Here is a 19012-nt window from a genome sequence, read left to right as displayed (position 1 = left end):
ACTTCAGTAAAAATTATGAGGGAAACCTGCGGAAGATAGTGGTTACCGATGCGTAGAAAAAGGACCCACAGTAGTATTCCTTTTTGATCACGTTTTTTTCAGTCAGGCTGGTTTACTTTAAGAAATGGCTGCTAAGTTATTGCAACAAGCACGCTCTCGGGCATAGAAAAATTCGCTTAATTTCGATCAAATTAAAGATAGAAAAAAAAACGGTTAGTTAAAGAAAAAAATGCCACGCGAATAAACCTTTTAGGTTCATTTAGCTCTTTTCAAAGACAAAAGGAGGGATTCATATTGTTTCAACAACAAGGTATGCCTCAAAGGCTTATAATCTCTTTAAGTTCACTTAACGAGCTTCGATCCCGTCGATGAAACGAAAACGGATTCCACTGTTTTCCACAGGAAAGCTCATATGTCGATTTTTCGCCATCAAATGGCGACTTCGACGTCTTATGAGAAATCGCTGTTAACGCACAGCCTATACACGATTCTAACTTATAGGGAGCTAGTATATTATAAACTTATGTTGCTACAGATATCGATTGGTATCGCAAAATTAAATGGAAACTTAGGATACGATAAATTGCAATGAGCCTGCTCATCTGCTTAGCAGATATAAATCAAACAGTTTGAGCTTCTCGTGTTGGCCGTTACGTGGCTCTATGTAAACTGAAAAGGCTAATTAGGGATCGGTAAGAAATCAGTATTGCAATTTTTATTTTAAAATTGGATATAGACTAACAACTGTTGGAGTATCTTTAAAGCAATAGGTTTTCATTAGGCTTAACACTTACTACTGCAGCCCTGGTTAACCTTTTTTTTTAAATAAGAAAAGGCTACAACAAAAACGACATTGGATGGCTCTGATGACCTAATAAACAAAATGGCGTCGTTTTCATTTAAACCCAATTTATTATATTTTTCTTCACAAATCCCAAAATAATATTTACAAACATTTACAAATAAGACGTATCTACAAAAAATTAGTAATTTTTTTCCAAAAATACAATTAGTTATAAAACAGAATTTGAAAATTATAAAAAATTAACAAGGCGGTGGGGGCTTTAATATAAAAATTAATTTTTCTAAAAAATCTGCACATAACATGCGTAAATGAAAATATAAGCATCTATCTTTAAACATTTTATCTTTCTTAAGTACGACCAACTAGGCCTATTTTTGGCTGCTAAAATATTTTGAAACTCACAACGGAAAATAAATTTAAAGATTCAGCCATTCTAAATTTACACATTTAACAAGCAACGATAAATTTACCACCATAAATGTGACTTAAGACTTATTTAAAATTATATAACATATATTAGAAATATGGGGCTTTTTAAAATTTATTAGTCTGCCATGTTTAAAAACAGGCTATAAGCGCCATCTATTACTAACGGCGCAATTTCAAAGCTTTATCACACTCTATGGTGGACTTATATAAATAGTTTAGTTTTTTTCTAACATTTTTCACAACCAATCTAAGTCTTCTGGAAATTCTACGATATGCGTAAATGCAACCTCAACCCACCCAATAAATGGCTGAATCTCATGAAACGTCACTAACATAATCAATTTTTTAAACAGACTTGTAAAATTCTTCGCAAATGCTAGAAAAGCTTTTTTTAACTACTCTTAAATTTGATTGTCAATTTTTGAGGCAGCAATTTCGTTTTTGGAAGTTCCAAAACAGTTTAACATTCAAACAGTTAGTTTAATTGTAGACACAGTATTACCTTCCATAGCTAATTTGACATACATACATACGGTAACAAACAACTATGAAATTTGTTAATTCCTAAATATGTGGGATTTGGCTTTGTACATATGGCGAAATCTATATCCAAACTTTGTTAAAAAACTCCATGAAAGAATCGTAGATCATAAAGGTAATGCCGACATCGAGACACACTCGGCTTAGACGTGGAACTGTCCCTTTATAGAATCTGTACGGTATTGGATTTAAATTTATAATTATTGCTTTGTCCAGTAATCTGCATTATAAAGTTGGGTGGAAAACTACTATGCTAGTAGAAAAAAACCATTTCAACAAAAAGCAGGATAACTATTATTTAGTGCATTAAACAATATTTTCAGGCCTAAGTGTATGTTAAGTATATGGCATACAAGGGGCCAGTAAGTCAAAAATAATTGAAAATAATCTTAGTAAGTCAAAAATAATTGAAAATAATCTAAGTAAGTCAAAAATAATTGAAAATAATCTTAGTAAGCCAAAAAAATTAAAATTAATCCTAGAAAGTTAAAAATAATCAGAAAAATTATGAAATATTTAAGATTATCTTAAAAATCAAAGATTTTAGAAAAGTTAATCTTTAGAAATCGGTGAATTCTTTGTTAATCAGTAAAAAATACTGGAAATCATGTCAGAAAAAATTGAGATATTTTTAACGAAAATCTTAAAAAAATCCAAGATTATTTTCAAGATCATAAAATTACTGGGATTCTAAAGAAATCTGGTGTACAATTTTTACTTAAGTGGCTGGTGTATTAATTATGGTACAATTAATTAAAAGAACCCTGCTGAAGTCTTACTTCTAATTTCATACTAGCAAATAACAAACCAGGAGTGTTAGGGGCTAAAACCAATGTGCAAACCATAGTTATTCAATTTCAGCAGGTTGGATTGATGCTGTAGTAACAATAGAGTAGTAGCCATGGCCGCCATTTTGGTCGCAAATTTTTTATCTATAGGAAAGTGCATGGGTGACGTACTAGGACTTCACAGTGCCATTACTCTATAACAGAAATTCTTGTCCCACAATAAGTAAGAGACTTCCCCACCCATGTGAAGAAGGGTAATTTTATGTGGATTTGTCAACAGCTCCCTCTATTGCAGATAAATAAAACTTATTTACTTTAAGAATTAAAAAACTATTTAAAATTAAGGCTAAATAACATAGATGGCGCTCAGAGGGGAAATTTTGGGGAAAGCAAACTTGACTTATGAATGCTTCAGTAATCCAACCTGCTCAAGTTGAATAACTCTACTATTCTGTTAGCAAATGACTGAAATTGTAAAGACATTGGAAGAAAACAGTTGGAAAATTATCATTTAATCTTAACGGGCCACAGAATCATTTGAAAAATTCAGCCCAGATTTCTTGTAGCTCCTCTACTTCTATAACTCGTGATACCATATCCAACCAATCATATTTTGGCAATTTTCCAACCCTATTTCTGGAGCCCAGCGTGGGTAAACTAATAATTCCGTGGCCCTTTAAAGTAGAAAAAGATAAATTCCTTTCTGCAAACACCAACGACCACCAAGAACACAAATGCAAACCAAAATTCTACCTTAAAAAGTACTTACGCTTTGAAACCTTCTTTCTTGGCAATTTGTACTGTGCAATCCCAGGTATTTTTGTACTTGTGAGCATCAAGACCCTGCATTTTTTTAAATTTAAGTAGTCAGTTCACTATTGTCAGTGCTTGAAATGGACCAGAATGTACTGAAACGCTGTTCTGTTTAGTAAAAGTTTTTCCTCATATCCTTCTGGTTCATTAAGATTATTTTTTATTGCACAGCTCCTGTTTTACAGAATAATCAGAAGCTTTGAAAGGAAACACGTTCCAGTTCGTGAATAAGTCCATTTCGAGCAATGACCATTGTTAATTTTGAGTTATTCCTATTGCCACAAAGCAGCAGTTTCTCGAAGCTTTGTAAGTAGACAATGACAAAGCAGTGCCAACTTTCCAATGACTATAAAACCGGATTGCCATACATTTTCTATGTAAAATAAATAAAATAAAACTTAAAAAAAGTATGGCAACTCTGTTAAAATAGGGTTTACTTCACCATAGACTATTTATGAAACTTCCAAAATGTGACGCTAGAGGGAAAAAGGAATAACAACCATTGGGTTTACAGTAACATTACCTGCATTCTAGTTTTCACCACATCGATGGGAGTATTTCCAAAGACAGAAACAGCACCAGCTAGAGCTCCAAACATTCCAATGAGGAGTTTGTTCACTGGCTTAGTTGGATCGCCTCCTCTGTACCAGTCTTTTAATGTTTCCATCACCCCAAAACGCATAGCTTGGTTACTACCTTGCTTTAATATTGTTGCTGTGACACCTTGATATGTTCCTCTTAAGCCTTGATAGTACAAAAAATATTAAAGGCTTGGTAGAAATCAAACCTAATACTGATTGGGGCCTTGGTCTAAACTTTAGGGAACACAAAATCCTTTGAATTTCACTAGATTCCGGGAAAAGGGCATAATGTTATTGGCATTCTCTGCTACCACTATGTTCGAAAGGGGAGGAGCTACTTTAAATTTGGGCGGAAATTTTAAATGATTCTGTGGCCCTTTAAGTCTACTTGAGGCTTTGGTCCAATCAAACTGGTGATTATACTAAAGAGTGATCTTTAGTTACATTTAAACCATAATTAATCAGCCTCTGCTGAATACACAAACCTTCAGTCCTGACAATTTCTCGAACACCATGGAAGAAACCCTTGTACTTTGGAATAACACTAGCTTGATCATTGATGAATTTAACTTTAACAGTTTCCATTGGAGTAACGGCAAGTATTGCTTCCGCAACACCAGCTCCAAGACCACAGAGTAACCGATGATGAGGAGCTAAGTTTCCTCTTTCATCGACGCAACGTTTCTTAAACTCTTCAAATGCACCAAACCTAAAAATTGGTTCTATAAAGTAAACCAACAGTGGAATTTCAAAATAGACCTAAACTGCTTTACCTGACTGCAGATTTAGGAACTGAACCATAAACCAAAACACTGAGCCCTCGATATAAGCCTGGAACACCATGACTCCGAACAGTTTGCCTGACAACATCCGCAATGCCATTATATTTAGGCTTGGCAGCACGTTCATCAAGTTGCAATTGCGTTTTCACATATTCCGTCGGAAATGTTATACAGATTTCAATACCACCAGTGATACCACCTGTAGATATTTAAAAATACCCATCAATCCCTAAAAAACACTAATAGCACTGCATTTGGCAATCCAACAAAGCCAATAGGATAAAAATAGACCTAAGATAAAATCAAGAGCACCATTTAATTTGAAAGACATTCAAGGATAGTAAGTTTGTAAAGAAACTACAAGGAAAACTTGTTTTAAAAAATGTTTGTCGGGACAAAAATAAATTGGTTGTTAAGTTTGTACATGTACGTCAAAATAATTAAAAATAAAATATATTAACTACCTGCTATGATTCCTTTTAATGTTTTCTGACTGGGTAAAAATGAACTAGCTGATAACGCAGCCCCGTTTTCAACCATGGTTGATCTTCCAAATGGATTTTCAAACTTTCCATAACTTCCTTTAGATTTGTCCATCTTCAAAAATTTAATTCCCACCTCTGACAGTAGCCTAATTTACGAAATAATTAAGGTACTTTGTAATTATACCATTATATATTGTCATACAAAGTTAATAGATTCTTTAAATACAATTAAAATTAATTAGCTTACCAGCATCAACAATTTTCTCCAACCGATGTCTTTGAGCTCTCTCCCTAAAAAAAGAAAAATCAGCTGCTAGCCTTTTTCCCAGCTTCCGGGAAATTTCTCCTTGGCCTAAATCGAAAATGATAGTGCAATTTTTGAGAGAGAACGCGAAAATATGGACCAATCAGGGTGATCGATTGGCGTCTGAAACCACGCGTTTTTAAATTATCCAATAAGAAACCTAAAAGGTGGAAATTCAGCTTCCGGAAAGGAGTAAATAGTATCGTATCACGTTTACGTGTTATCGCGGGCCACAGGACTTCCCAACTGTCGTAATATTGCGTCGATGGGATTATTTTCCCGCTTACTACGTCACACTTACGCCCCTGTAACAGCCAGTAATAATTGAAATTCCCCGATCCCAAACAAATCAATTTATCATAGAGTATTTAATATATACTCTATGAATTTATCGGCTTTCGTCCAGCTTATGTTTAAGCGCCATCTATCTAGTATTAGATTAATAATGACATAATAAACTGCCGCTAAGTAGTATACGAATATAAATATTTTATAAATTATTAACCAGGAAATTCGGCAAAAAACTATCTCAAATTCCTTTAAAACATTCCACTAAATTCCTAACATAACATTCGGCAAAACGCCATCTATGTAGTAAAAGTGGAATTTCTGTAATATCCGCGTGGAGCCGTGACCAGGGAAAATATAACAATTTCATCTGATAGCACGTCCAACCACTAGAAGCCGGGTATTGCCAGAGCTTTCGTACTTTTAAGTTAACTTGTGTCCAGCTCCTCACAATTTTGGCGGGAGATAATGGACCAATGATGCCGAAGTGGGACGGATACGAGCTTTACGTGGAGGGAAATTAGGGCCTCCAATTGGCTATCCTGGCCTCAAACACGTGAAACGACCAGGGAAAACTGCGCCATTTTCTCGTAAATCCATGTAGTGTAGATTACGTCAGGGTTCATGTCGGCTGTTCATATTTTAGCGCTCTTTATTTTTAAAGTTTTAGATCAAGTTTTGGTGACATCTCGTGTATCATTCGGTCCCGAAGTGTGACAGCTACCTGACACAAGTTGTCATGTCTCGTATCAACGGCAAGGAAGGCGTAGCGATCGCTAAACTTTTAAATTTCAACGAATCTGACGACATCGACTCCGGAGGTGAAGGACTGGACACTCTGGATGAAAGAACTGACCAACGCATGGACCATGCTTTAAATTCAAGTGGGTGCAGTGGTACCAATTACCAGAGTTCCGATGACATGGAAGATGAAGATATGTTTATTCGATCTAGACCAATGGGCCTATCTAATAGAGAAACTAATAACATTACATCAACTGCGGATTTCAAGTTTTCAAGGCCTTCAACTCGGGAATTGGTTAAAACTAAGGGTGATACCCCACCATACAAACGGGTCAGAGCATTAAGACTATTTGAATCGCCACAAACCCCCAAAACACTACTACAAATTGCTCAGTGCGCGAATACAAGTGATGCCAAACTAACGGCTAACCGTAGTAGACTATTCAGCGATGCTAAATTTGGCAAAAACACCCCTGAAACCACTGAAAAACGCAATGCAGATTCTACTAAAAACACTGACTGCGAAGCTAATGTTAATCCTTTCACACCCTCTGCAATGTTACTTCAAAATAGGCTGATGAAACGTAGAAAAGTCTACGTTTTGAATGGGTATGTAATTTTTAAATTTTAACCGTGGGTGGTGGGAAAGCGCTTGTTTTTGAATTTTTGTAACTGTTAATTTTTAAACGGTGGACTAGTCACTCGACCGTTACGATATGAAGGTCCTTTTTGTTTCTGGTACCTGAGAATTTGGGGGTTATATAAAAATGTCACGCTTTACGGTTACAAATTGTCCATATAATCAGAAGTTTGTCTGGGTAAAAATTTGTTTTGGGGTTCAATCTAGTGACAGAAAGGCGTATATGGTTAAGCGTGTCAAGGTTTTTATGTGGCCAGGAATTAGGCAGATGTTTCATATATAATCAAAAATGGGAATATTTAAAATTGTTTATTAATTACATGTATAGTAAAATATAGAATATTAAAATGGTTAATGTACCCGAACTGAAAGCTAAATTTAAATTTTGAATTGACTTAGAAAATTAGTTTTATCTTATAGACAATACTGAATAATTACAAACTTATGCAGAAATAGTGCGATCAAAATTAAAATAGTAAATAATAAATTTTATTATTTTGTAGTTGCTTATAATATAAGCATATAATAGGACAATGCAAAAGTACATATGCCAAAATTATATTTAAAATATAGTTCAGGGAATTTTTATACATAATATGTTATATAATAAAAGAATTTAAATTTAGCTTAAAACTTTTATGAATATGATCTATGTAACGTTAAAAGTTGAGGAAGGGTCCCGGAATTTTAAGATTTTGTAAAAATTCAGGGAATGTAATTTTACTCAAGATCTATAACAAATTCTCCTTGAAAGTTTGGCTATTTTTTCAACACTGCAATAACCTTTTACTGAAATGTAAGTCCATTTAAATTTATTAACTTAATAACTTCTGATAAAAGTAAAATTTAAAATAAAAATTTTGACCTTAAAAAGTCAGGGAAAATTTCTGAAAATGGTGAAGAAATTTTGAATCTCAAAATTTGGTGGCAACCGGGTATTGGCTTAGATTTCCAAGTTTATATAAAATACCAAGAATTTAGTGTGGAAATCCTAAGATTTATAGTAAACAATACAAGTTCCTTTTGAATTTACCTTATTTGAAAGAGAGCTATTGTCAAATGTAATCCCTACAGAAATGGTACTGGGATTTCGAAACTCAAAGTAACAAAAGAATGACTTATCTAGAAATGAATCATTTTGTCAAAGCAGGAGATAATATTTACTCCTGATCAAAGTATAGTTAATATGGTGATTTCTAAACAACCTCAAAAAGGTTACTCTATGCGCAAAGTTCAAATTTGTCATAAAATATCTGCAACACAAAACTCACAATGTGATATGCTGTTATTTTAAAGGAATCATTTTTAACGTTACTAAGCTTATCATTAACAAAACATGGGGTCGTGGACTGAAAGGCAATCTTCCCAATAAAATGTCTGTATTTCTGTTTAAATACAGCCTAGATTGAGAGGTTAAAAATTAACCCCTAAATTCTTTATGAGGGGATAGTGAAATTTGTCAACCTGGGTCACAACCTTTGATAATTTTACGCAAAGTGATAAAGTACTGTAGCCATTTTACAACTTTTAAAATGGGTTAACTATTGGAAAATACTATCGAAATTTAATACTCGGGTTGTAGATTAAACGATAATTTATCAATATCTCCTGTTAACGCTGTCGAAAACAATTTGAATTTAGCGCATTTAATTTAGAACCAATGGAAACTAAGTTAAGAAGTTGCCATTAGTAACCAGTACCTTTAAGCCTTGGCAGTTAATTGTTACTTGCTGAAAGAATTTCAAGTATGTTCGCCACTTGAAAAAGAGACATGCGTAATATATTATCTCTTATGACACATTCTAGACGCGTTTCATCTGAGTGGAAATAAAAAACGACGCCGTGACGCGTTTAGACGCCATGATCAATACCTGACCATGGATATAGCTTTATCTTAAAAATATGACGCATTTTTTTTGGCTTTTCTGTAAGTTGTATGTTGATGTCAAATGCGGCCAATTTCGATTCTAGAGACATCAAAGTTGGTAGTACTTTAAATCTCAGTCAATTTTAAAATCAACAAAAAAATTTCAAGCGTTTATAAAAGCCTATTATCACAACCTGGCAGATCTGCTTAAAATATTTAAATACGGCCATTGTCGGTTCACAAAGAAAAACTTTGTTACCTTAATTTAAAAAAGCCGTAACTCGTGCTTTAATGTAGCCCAAGTTACAACGTTTATAAACTAAGGAAATGATCACAACTGTTGTACTCAAGGTTACTAAAATAAATTCGTAAAAGAATTGATAATTTTTTTTTATTAAATGCTTTTATTTGACGTGCAGAGTAATACCTTGCCATATTAGGAGAGTTTTTTCTTTATGGAAAAAAGCATGGGTGAACGGCACACTGATACTACTCTACTCCCTAGACAAGTCTTCCAAGCCTGTTCGTGATTCTTTTCGAAATTTGTGTAAATTTATTTACTTTTTATTTTAGTAACCTTTTTAGCCTATAGCATAAGTATAGAATTAATAAATAAGTGTGCCAGTTATTCTAAATAATTAATGGTAGCGTAAGTCTATAATATTGTTCCAGTATCAGTGTAGTGACGAAAAATCAACGGCATACCGTAAAACATAGGCGCCTCTAGCGACAAAAATAAGCAACAAAATCAAGCACAGGTCCTACCTACGACATCAAGGAAAATAACACTTCGTAGCTTTGCGATGCCTGCCGCCATGTTGGTATACAATTCTTATATATAGGATAAAGCATAGGTGACGTTCTATGACGTCATAATGCCAAGTCACTATTAGGCCTAATAACTTACAAGGAGACAACCCAAGGTGTGTAACCCACCGATTTTGTTCTAACTCGGGGGTTTGGTAGACCTTCATGTAACTTGAAAAATCCTAAAGGGAAATGTCTCCATAGGCAACCAAAAATGTTTTTGGCAACACAAAATGGAAAATTACATGGGAATCTGACCAATTTAAATTTTTGAAAATGCTAAAAATAGAAAATATAAATAAAAAAATAATGAAAAAGTTCGAAATTGATTAAACATTATACTGGACAGATTCCCATGTTATTTTCAATGGGAAAATTTCCATTTTGTGTTGTCAAAAACATTTTTGGTTGCCTATGGAGACATTAATTACCCTTTAGGGTTTTTCAATTTCAAGTAAGATGAAGGTCTACCAAACCCCCGAGTTAGAACCAAATCGGTGCGTTACACCTCGGGTCGTCTCCTTGTTAGTTTAAAGTGCACCAAAAATAAATGGCCGTTCTAGAAATAGCTTTCAAGAAAAATCTAAAATGGCGGAAAAAGAAACCGCCACACTTAATTATAAACTTATGCTAATAGCTATAATTTTTACTCCAAAATCGACCATTCACAAACGGTTCAAAACACAGGGTGCGCCAAGAGCCCAAGACGGTTTTAAAATCCGCTTCTTTTCTTTGGGGGTTTGGGAAAGTTGAAGCAGCTGATTTCCAGCTGTTGGGTACCCTCGAGACACGGTCGGGTCCCCAACCCCGAAACCGGAAGTGTGGTGCTCCCTTATGTGTATCGTCTTGAAGACGTCGGCGAACGTGAGATCCCCTCGGGGTTGACGGTTGGCGCGGCTGTCCCTTTAAAGGCCAGCGGAGGACCAGGTGATACCTCTTCTTCCATTATTATTATCTAAGGTTCTTTCAGCCCGGCCATATGGCAGGCCTGCTCCCTGACTTTCCCACGGGATACGCGCGCTTTCAAGCTAAAACCGTCTTGTTTACTAAGAAAATATGGGGGACTTCGACAGGTTAAGTTTGCAGCTCTGATATGGACTATTACGTAATTTCAACGCGATATAGGGCTTGTTTACTAAATAAGCTAGAAATCTTATTCATAAGCTTTCTTTAAAGGGAGTATAAAGTGGCAAGTTTGTAGTAGATGATCGTAGTTCGTATTTCTGCCACTAGGTTTAACAGCAGCTTGGGGATAAATGGCGCTAGTTACGTTGGTAACAAATAATATCACGTCTTAGCAGTACATTTTTCGATTTTGAATATACTGCCTTTAATTAAAAAAAAATATCGTTTCACGTTACGTCATATCTACCAGGGTTGCCACGGTATCTGGAATTCCTGGAAAAGTCCGGGAATTTGAATATGGGTATAAAAATCAGGGAATTTAAAAAATTAGTCTAAAAATCAGGAAAATTACTAAACTATAGGTTAAAAAATACAATCTTGACACAAAATAAGTCGGGGAAAATCTCCGTAGATGGTCAGGGAAAACCTGGAAAAGTCAGGGAATTTGATTGTGAAAAACTGTGGCAACCCTGTGTACAAATCGGTGCTATATTATAATAAATTGTCATGGCGTCCACTATTAAAGGTACAGCGGTGACGTATCACAAATTCAAAAACTTAACACCTGACACAGCCACTACATGTTTTTAGATTAAATTTTCACGCGCGAAATGAATTAAAAAAATTCGAAAAAGTTAACACACCAAACAGTAAATATATTTCTTTTTGACTAACACACCGTAGCTTTGGCTGTGGCCGCCATGTTGGGTAGATTTTGTTTCATAGGAAACAGCACGGGGGACGTCGTGTGACGTAGAACTGTTAGCTTGATATTTCTCGATAAGTCTGCTCTAGATTTCTGATATCTAGACATATGCGAAGATTTTAGCTTTTCCATTTTCAAATATATTATAAAAAATAGTATGATTTCGATATTTTCATCCTATAAAATTATATAAATCGTTAATTATGGTCCTATAATTTTGGAATTTTATCCTATAATTGATATATATTTTTGACGATTTTTGGTAGCTATTGTCTGCAGAAAATATCGCTAATAGCCTATTATAGATTACGTTATTTTCTACCATTTAGCATTTTCCAAAATTACTCTTTAACTGGGCCACGTACAATTTTTTCTAACAGAAAACTTATAGGATTTTTATAGCTTTAAAATATGGAAATCATAATTTAATTTGGATTTTTTATTCTATTATCGAATTTGGATTTTTTATCCTATTATCGAATTTTGATTTTTCCATATAAACCTATTATTTTGGATTTTTTATTCTATTATCAAATTTGGATTTTTTATCCTATTATCGAATTTGGATTTTTTATTCTATTATCGAATTTGGATTTTTCCATATAAACCTATTATTTTGTATTTTTTATCCTTTAATTCTTGAAATATCGTCAATGTCAATTTCGTTATTTTATGCAATTTAGTATCCCCAGCATACTAAATTACTCACTGCACTCTTTATCTAGGGCACAAGTTTTACGAACAGGAAATTTAGCCTTGAAAGGCATTTCCTCTTCAAGGAACTGCGTTCTCATAACTTCTTATATTGGGCCTAAACCCCCAAATATTGGGTAAAAAAATTCAAATTGATATCCTGTGAGGAACTAACTTGTTCCCTGGGAACTTTCACAACCGATTTCCACTTGCATTGACGACCCCAGGGGGCCCACCGCGATCGGAAAGTCATCAATATATATCTAAAGGAAATAGCTTTGTTAGAGCGCGCCTAGTTTTTTTTTTCGGATTTCTTCCGTTGGTTGACAAACACCGTCACCAGGTGGCGGGCCAAGACGGATATAAGTTTTAGGGAGTGTTTATATTGTTAAAGAAATTATAAAATAAATTTCCGGTTTTACGGAAACACACGTAAAACTATACATTAATATTTACTACTGGCCTACTTCAATAACAAATGTTTTTTTAATAACGCCAGTTTGTTTTGGCAACTTCCGGTTTTAAAATGATTCACGATTCATTGCAAAACAGGACTGCCAGTCAATTCGTTTTGGTGGAAAATTAATGTTTAATTAAGAGAATACGTAACTAGCGCTAGTTACCCAAAGATTATGTTAGAATTGATGATAGAAATTTGTTATTTCCACAATAAATATGGAACTCTTTATCTTAGATTTCACGTTAATTTAATTCAATCAAACACAGCAATAAAAACTGGCATCTTAAACTTATAAAATATTTCTCAAAGGATACAATATTATAGACTTATGATGGCTTTTTTCTGTGGTCTTTAATAATGTGTAATAGAAAGTGTCATACTTAAAGAATAATATTATAGACTTACGCTGCCAATCACTCAATATAAATAAATTTAAGTTAATCCAACCTTATAAAATTTACGCAATATTTGTGTACGTTAGATCTAAATTAACTTAACAAATCTAGTTTTATTACGCGTCGTATGACAAGGTAGGATCGCGTTTTGCGTAGCAGCTCTCCCTGTTGACATCGTTGATAAATCAGATCATAGCCACGCTTGAATTGCTAACAATAGAGAAGCCAGCAGCCAGGCTGCAGTTCCCCATAAAGCACCTTGGCGCGGCGAAACTAGTCCACCTGGTGTCGGCTGCAGGAAACAGCTGGTCCGAAATGCCTGACCAGTACAAATGGGGCGAGGAAACGACCGTTGGTATTTTCCACACGCGCTTGTACATTCCGACACGGGGAAACGGTCAAACTAAATCACTTCCGCGGGTTGGCCAAGGCCCATTGTTTGAAAACGCGTCTCGTAAGGCCAAGGCCTATTGTTTGAAAACGCGTCCCGTAGACTCGTTAATGCGTCTATAGCGCATGACTGCATCGCGATAACAAAACACGAGACCTAGATCTGCTATCTTCTATTTCCGACTGTAAACAACGCGTCGCTCTTCAAATTCATATCTTTTGAAAACCCACTTTGTCCCTGGAATACCTTAAAGTCCCTATTTTTATATAACGTCCGTAAACCACGCTATCGTTGGTATTTTGTCACTAAAGTAGTGACAAAATACGGGCTAAATCACCATCTGCTTAAAATATTTTTTACTTACTTGTTTGACATTTGACAAAATATCAAAGCCAGTTTTTGGAACAGTTAATAGGTTATTAAATTTTTGGGACTTGAATTAAATATTAAGTCAGCTTTAAGTTTAAATAAAGATTTCATTTTATTAAACATTGGTCCCTATTTGGTCAACATTTTACGAAAAGACCAATTTTCCCCAATTATTTTCCGAATTACGGTGGCAACCCTGCATAAGTATGCCTCTCTAGGAAATATTTTACAGAGCTATTTAGTGACATAATAATTGAAAAAGAAATAGCCATCAGTCTAGCGAGGCGTTGTTGAAGTCTTGAAAATCTCTCGTTTACAATTTTGCACGTGCAGTCTAGTCCCCAATAACAGGGTTGCAATAAATTAGAACCAAAAGTGCATGGCAACCATGTTAAAATAGAGTCTGCTTCACCATTGACCCTTTATGAACAGCACTTATAAAAACCAAAAAATAATATTTCCTTAAATTGTCTGTAAATTTCAATATTTCTAGTTGTTTTTTTAACAATTTTGAATTTACGACAAGGCTTAAAATTGCTCCATTTTCACAATTCCCGAGCTGGTAACTATTGAAATTTCGAAAACTCAAGTATGGTTAGTAAACATTCCGATAATAGCTACGGCTTATAGTCCAAAATGGCGTTACAAACATTTCGTCGGCGCGAACATCTGCTCTGTCGGCACGCGTTCGCTGTCTGATTTTCTTTTGTGCCTGGCGACTCCCGCTCCCTTCTTACTTAGATCTGATCCTATTCAAAGACCCCCTGCTATGACGGCAAGGGCCCATTGTAACGCGAAACTACAGCAGTCGGCCCCGCTTTGAATAGCAGACGACGCGTGGCAGTTTGAAATATATCTAAAGGCTAATTTCCACTAGGGCAAAAACGAAGCGACGCGAAAAATCTCCGTTAGGCCTAATACAATTTTTGCGTCGTCTCGGCGTTTTTGCTCTAGTGAAAACCAACCCCGGCTCTTCTTGGTGGAGAAAAAAATAACCTCTCAACAGGTGACGAAGCATAGCGTTGATGGGAAATCGACCGTTGATAATAGACGCTCATTTCAAAGCATTTCGCGCGAAAAATAAAGTTAAGTCACGCACATTTTTCAGTATTTTCAAAATACGAGCTATTTTTTTTACTGATAATTAAAGTTGGTTGTACTTTGCCAAGTGTTTTTTGTTCTAACCGTTTTTAGTATAAAAGGTTTTGTAACATTGTTGATACTTAAAATGATTATCGACCTGTTTATGAAGTTCATACATACGCCGCAACCGAACTTGTCGCTGTATGTAACTTTATTAACGAAAGCGAGGAATCTCCTTTGACAGCTAATTAGGGTTGACATAGTACTCGAATTTCTGGAAAAGTCTCAGGGAATATCCAAAATTAGCATAAAATTCATTCAGGGAATTTAATTTGGGTTGCAAATAGAAAAAGTTCAAAATAGACAAATTTGGCTTAAATAAGACAGGAAAAATCTTGATAAGTCAGCAGACTTGGAAAATAGTGAAATTTTTAACGGGGGTCCTTCGGGCTCCCGACCCCTTTAAGTTTATTTTTATTGAAGGCCAGTGGCCCAGGGGAGGTGAAATGGGGGAAAACCTTTTAAAATAGGGAGAAAAAAATACAAGAATAAGAATTAGTTAACATTTATTACTTTAAAACGCTAGATTTCGCTCTCGACTAGGGTAGGAATACAGCTTTCAGCAAAAGCGTAAAAAAATATTTTTCTGGAATTTCCGTAAAATATTTAAATATTTTTATTTAATTTGGGGCCCAGGTGGCTCGCAACCCCAGTTCGAATGATTTATTTTAAGTGCCACTGATTTTTTTAAGAGTCATTGTCCCCAGAACTCCCGCTATTTCCAAGTCTGTAAGTCAGGGAATTTGAATCCAAAAAAACTGGCCACCCTGCTAATTGTTGCTCCAGGTTACGGCCTAGTGATAATTATAACGCTTTTAAAATGAAACCTGGTGCTTATTTTGTATAAATAATGACCAATTATTGAATCGGGAACTTAAAATTGACTATTATAAACCCTAGTTTCATTCCTGAAGGTAATTACCTTGAATTTTGATCTAAAAAACGCGTGTTCAGTGGTATTTATCGCCATCAAAAGAACCTGGTAGGCTGGTATAGATTCTGCCAACGAAGAGATAAACGGGTAGCTTCTTCGGAAGCTAAAGTATAGCACAGTCTGTCAACGTGGCTTATAGGATCTTTAATTAGTATTTAAAATGCTTTTTTAGATTCGTATATTTAACTATTTTACTATATTACAGTATACTTAAAATTTGCTATACAGTTAAAAAAACCTCCCAATGCGTGTTTAAAGAATTAAATTTCATTTTAAGTTCATTGTCCCCTATAAAATAATCTCATTTGGTATTTTTCATACCATAAAAAACAACTAATCTGACTACCTGATTCGTTAAATCCCCGATACGCAGTATGAGACCATGGGCCAAGAAACGATAAATCCTTCTTGGCCCATAATGAGACCTACTAAATGCCACTCTAAAACCGCCGGGAAATTTAAAAGCCATAAGGTCACGAGTTAAAATCCAAAAAACGCGGAAACAAATATTAATCCTCGAATTACGATAAAAAGTCTTGGGGAAACCTAAAACTCTACCAGATAAATCAACCTAAATAAGCCGGGTAAACAATTTATACATCAAAAACCCCGTTTTTATATCCAAAAAGTTCCGATTCTGGTAAAAATCCAGTAAAAACGATAAAAATATTGATAAAAAACCCTTTTTTTTTCACATAAATTCGCCTTTAAGGCTTAACGAAAAAAACCGTTAGAAATTATGCTCCAGAACTTTATTATAAAGTGGTGTGTATTACCGAAAACAAGTGCATCAACCTCATTAGAATAAATAAAAACACCTGTTTTTGGCTAAACTATCTCGGCTTCTAAAAGTTGATAATAGACACCTGTAACGCATTATAGAATTTGAAGCGTTTTCTAGAGAGAGATGACATATGGGAAACTATAACGAATTTTTTGATGACGCTGCGTGTTTTTTCGTGTTTACTCATGCGTTTGGGGGTAATTTTGGAACAAAAATGGGCTTTGTATCTGGCGTTTTTTTTCCTATTTGGGGGGGATTGTAAAAATATACCATTGTAATATTTTAAAACGTGATTGTTTTTTACGATTAGGGCATAGACCATCTTTAGGGAGACTCACTGTAGGCGTGGCTTAAATCGGAAAGCTTGCTTATGTATTTTAGCGACTTCGAGTGAAATCAATAAGCGTTTTAAGAATACACCGCTTTAGGATTTAGTATGGCGCCATCTATGGTGGTTTCTCGAAAGCAATTACAATTTAAATTTTGAGGAAACGGTAGAAAAGGAAAAATTACATGCCAAGTTCTTTTCTGATAGTAGATGACGATGAACTTATTATTTAATGTTGCATTACATTTAATTTTCGTAACGTGATATGGTCAGAAATTATTGCAGCGACACCAAGTTTGTCCGAAAAGTACTAACATTTTCCGTAATTTCCAAATTTCCCGTGTGCTTACTTTTTTAGGCATAGTAGTAGATTCTTAGTCTATGTTTTAAAACTAATAACTTTTTAAACTTGTTTTACCTTTAATAATGAAATAATTATCAAACCGTAAAGTAACTAAACTTAATTTTAAGAATATGATAATATAACGTTAAATATTATTAAATATTATCTTCTACATTCTAATATAATACATTTTAAGTATCAAATGTTTTTTGTTACCATGGTTAATGTAAATAATCCAATCTTAAATTTAAGGTTAAATAAATTGAAGATAAAAATATCTTTTAAAGTAGGATGTTTAATGGTGGATCAAGGATTTATAATTTTTGTTGGTAGGTAAAAAGTGTGTAGTAGCCTCTATTCCTACCGTCTTATGATAAATTCGGACGAGTGTGCCTTTCCTCCCATATTACTTGCCAATATGATTCGTTCAAAGAAGTTTCTACTAAACAACTGACTGCGTACGCTTGGGGATATCTCCTATCATACTATACTGAAATGCAGATTTGTCTGAGTGTGAAATGGGGATTTGAAAGTTTCTGTCCCCACAATTACTACATGAATTTTCAAAACAGATTTATGGTGAACTAATGAATTTGACATTTCTGTAACAGCTATATCAGAGGTTAAGGGATGATCGGTGCTAGTTACGTTAAAAACCAGTCCTAGCGCGAATTGGTAATCGATTTTTAGAAATAAAGAAATTTAGGAAACCAGCTACGTGTAGTACTACATACCTGGAATTCCCGGAAAAGTCGGGAAATTTTAAAATTCAGTATAAAAGTCAGTTTCTAAAAATTGCCTAATTTTGCTAAAAAATAATACAAGGAAAATGGACGAAACTAGTTTGGGAAAAACCTGGAATATAATTGCAAATGGGAAATCTTTTCTAAAATATAGCCTTCTAAATAGAGCTTAGCTCTGGCTTAGGTCCGGTGTTCCCGAAACACTCAACGGTTGGGCTCCCAGAGTTCCTATAAATTCCTATAATTTCAATATACTACTATAATTTCCTATTTTTTCAAAATTGTTCGTATAATTTCCTATTTTTAGCTAAGATGTTCCTATAAATTCCTATTTTTAGCTAAGATGTTCCTATAAATTCCTATTTTTTGGCTAAAAATGTTCCTATAAATTCCTATTTTTTGGCTAAAAATGTTCCTATAAATTCCTATATTTTCTATGAAATTTCCTAAAATTCCTATATTTAAAAAAAAATCGCTGGGAGCCCTGGAATTTAATTCCGGAAATTTTGTACGAACCCTGAATAAATGTAGAGTGACTAGCCCTTTAAGCAAAAGTTTTAATTTGAGTCAATTTAAATTGATGACGTTCGTTGTAGGAGCCTGTTGAGCAACAGCATAGACGAGGTGATGGAAGCCGACTTCGACGACGACGAAGACGATATCCAGCCGCCAAAAGTAATTAAACTTGATCATTCAATCGCGAATGTCGTCCGATCTGATCTAAT

The 19012-nt window shown here is 34.6% G+C and overlaps 2 protein-coding genes across 4 annotated transcripts in view; one reads left to right on the top strand and one right to left on the bottom strand.

The window, feature by feature from the left end:
* Nucleotides 1-892: 892 nt before the first annotated feature.
* On the bottom strand, nucleotides 893-8956 carry sea (mitochondrial citrate transporter scheggia). Of its 3 annotated transcripts, none has more exons than XM_090166014.1 (8): nucleotides 8900-8956; nucleotides 5471-5575; nucleotides 5203-5369; nucleotides 4730-4937; nucleotides 4442-4665; nucleotides 3899-4119; nucleotides 3332-3405; nucleotides 893-1946 (listed from the first exon to the last, which is right to left on the bottom strand). In XM_090166014.1, the coding sequence occupies exons 3-8, from the start codon at nucleotides 5333-5335 to the stop codon at nucleotides 1838-1840; spliced, it is 969 nt and encodes a 322-aa protein (XP_090022140.1). In that variant the 5' UTR covers nucleotides 5336-5369; nucleotides 5471-5575; nucleotides 8900-8956; the 3' UTR covers nucleotides 893-1837. The 3 variants fall into 3 exon arrangements, with proteins under 3 accessions (XP_090022140.1, XP_090022141.1, XP_090022139.1); XM_090166015.1 differs by lacking the exon at nucleotides 8900-8956 and adding an exon at nucleotides 8233-8251; XM_090166013.1 differs by lacking the exon at nucleotides 8900-8956 and having other exon boundaries at nucleotides 5471-5621.
* Nucleotides 6231-19012, top strand: part of Wee1 (Wee1 kinase) — a 25315-nt gene continuing 12533 nt past the window's right edge. The window contains exons 1-2 of the mRNA XM_090166012.1: nucleotides 6231-7168; nucleotides 18884-18962. Coding sequence (XP_090022138.1) covers nucleotides 6555-7168; nucleotides 18884-18962 — 693 coding nt within the window. The 5' untranslated portion in view covers nucleotides 6231-6554. The remainder of the gene's footprint in view (nucleotides 7169-18883; nucleotides 18963-19012) is intronic.

This window comes from Leiobunum rupestre, chromosome 2 (assembly GCF_980474605.1).
Source record: "Leiobunum rupestre chromosome 2, qqLeiRupe1.1.hap1, whole genome shotgun sequence".
Taxonomy (NCBI): Eukaryota; Metazoa; Arthropoda; class Arachnida; order Opiliones; family Sclerosomatidae; genus Leiobunum; species Leiobunum rupestre.
Note: the sequence above shows the minus strand (reverse complement) of the source record. Positions and strands in the feature narration are given on the sequence as shown.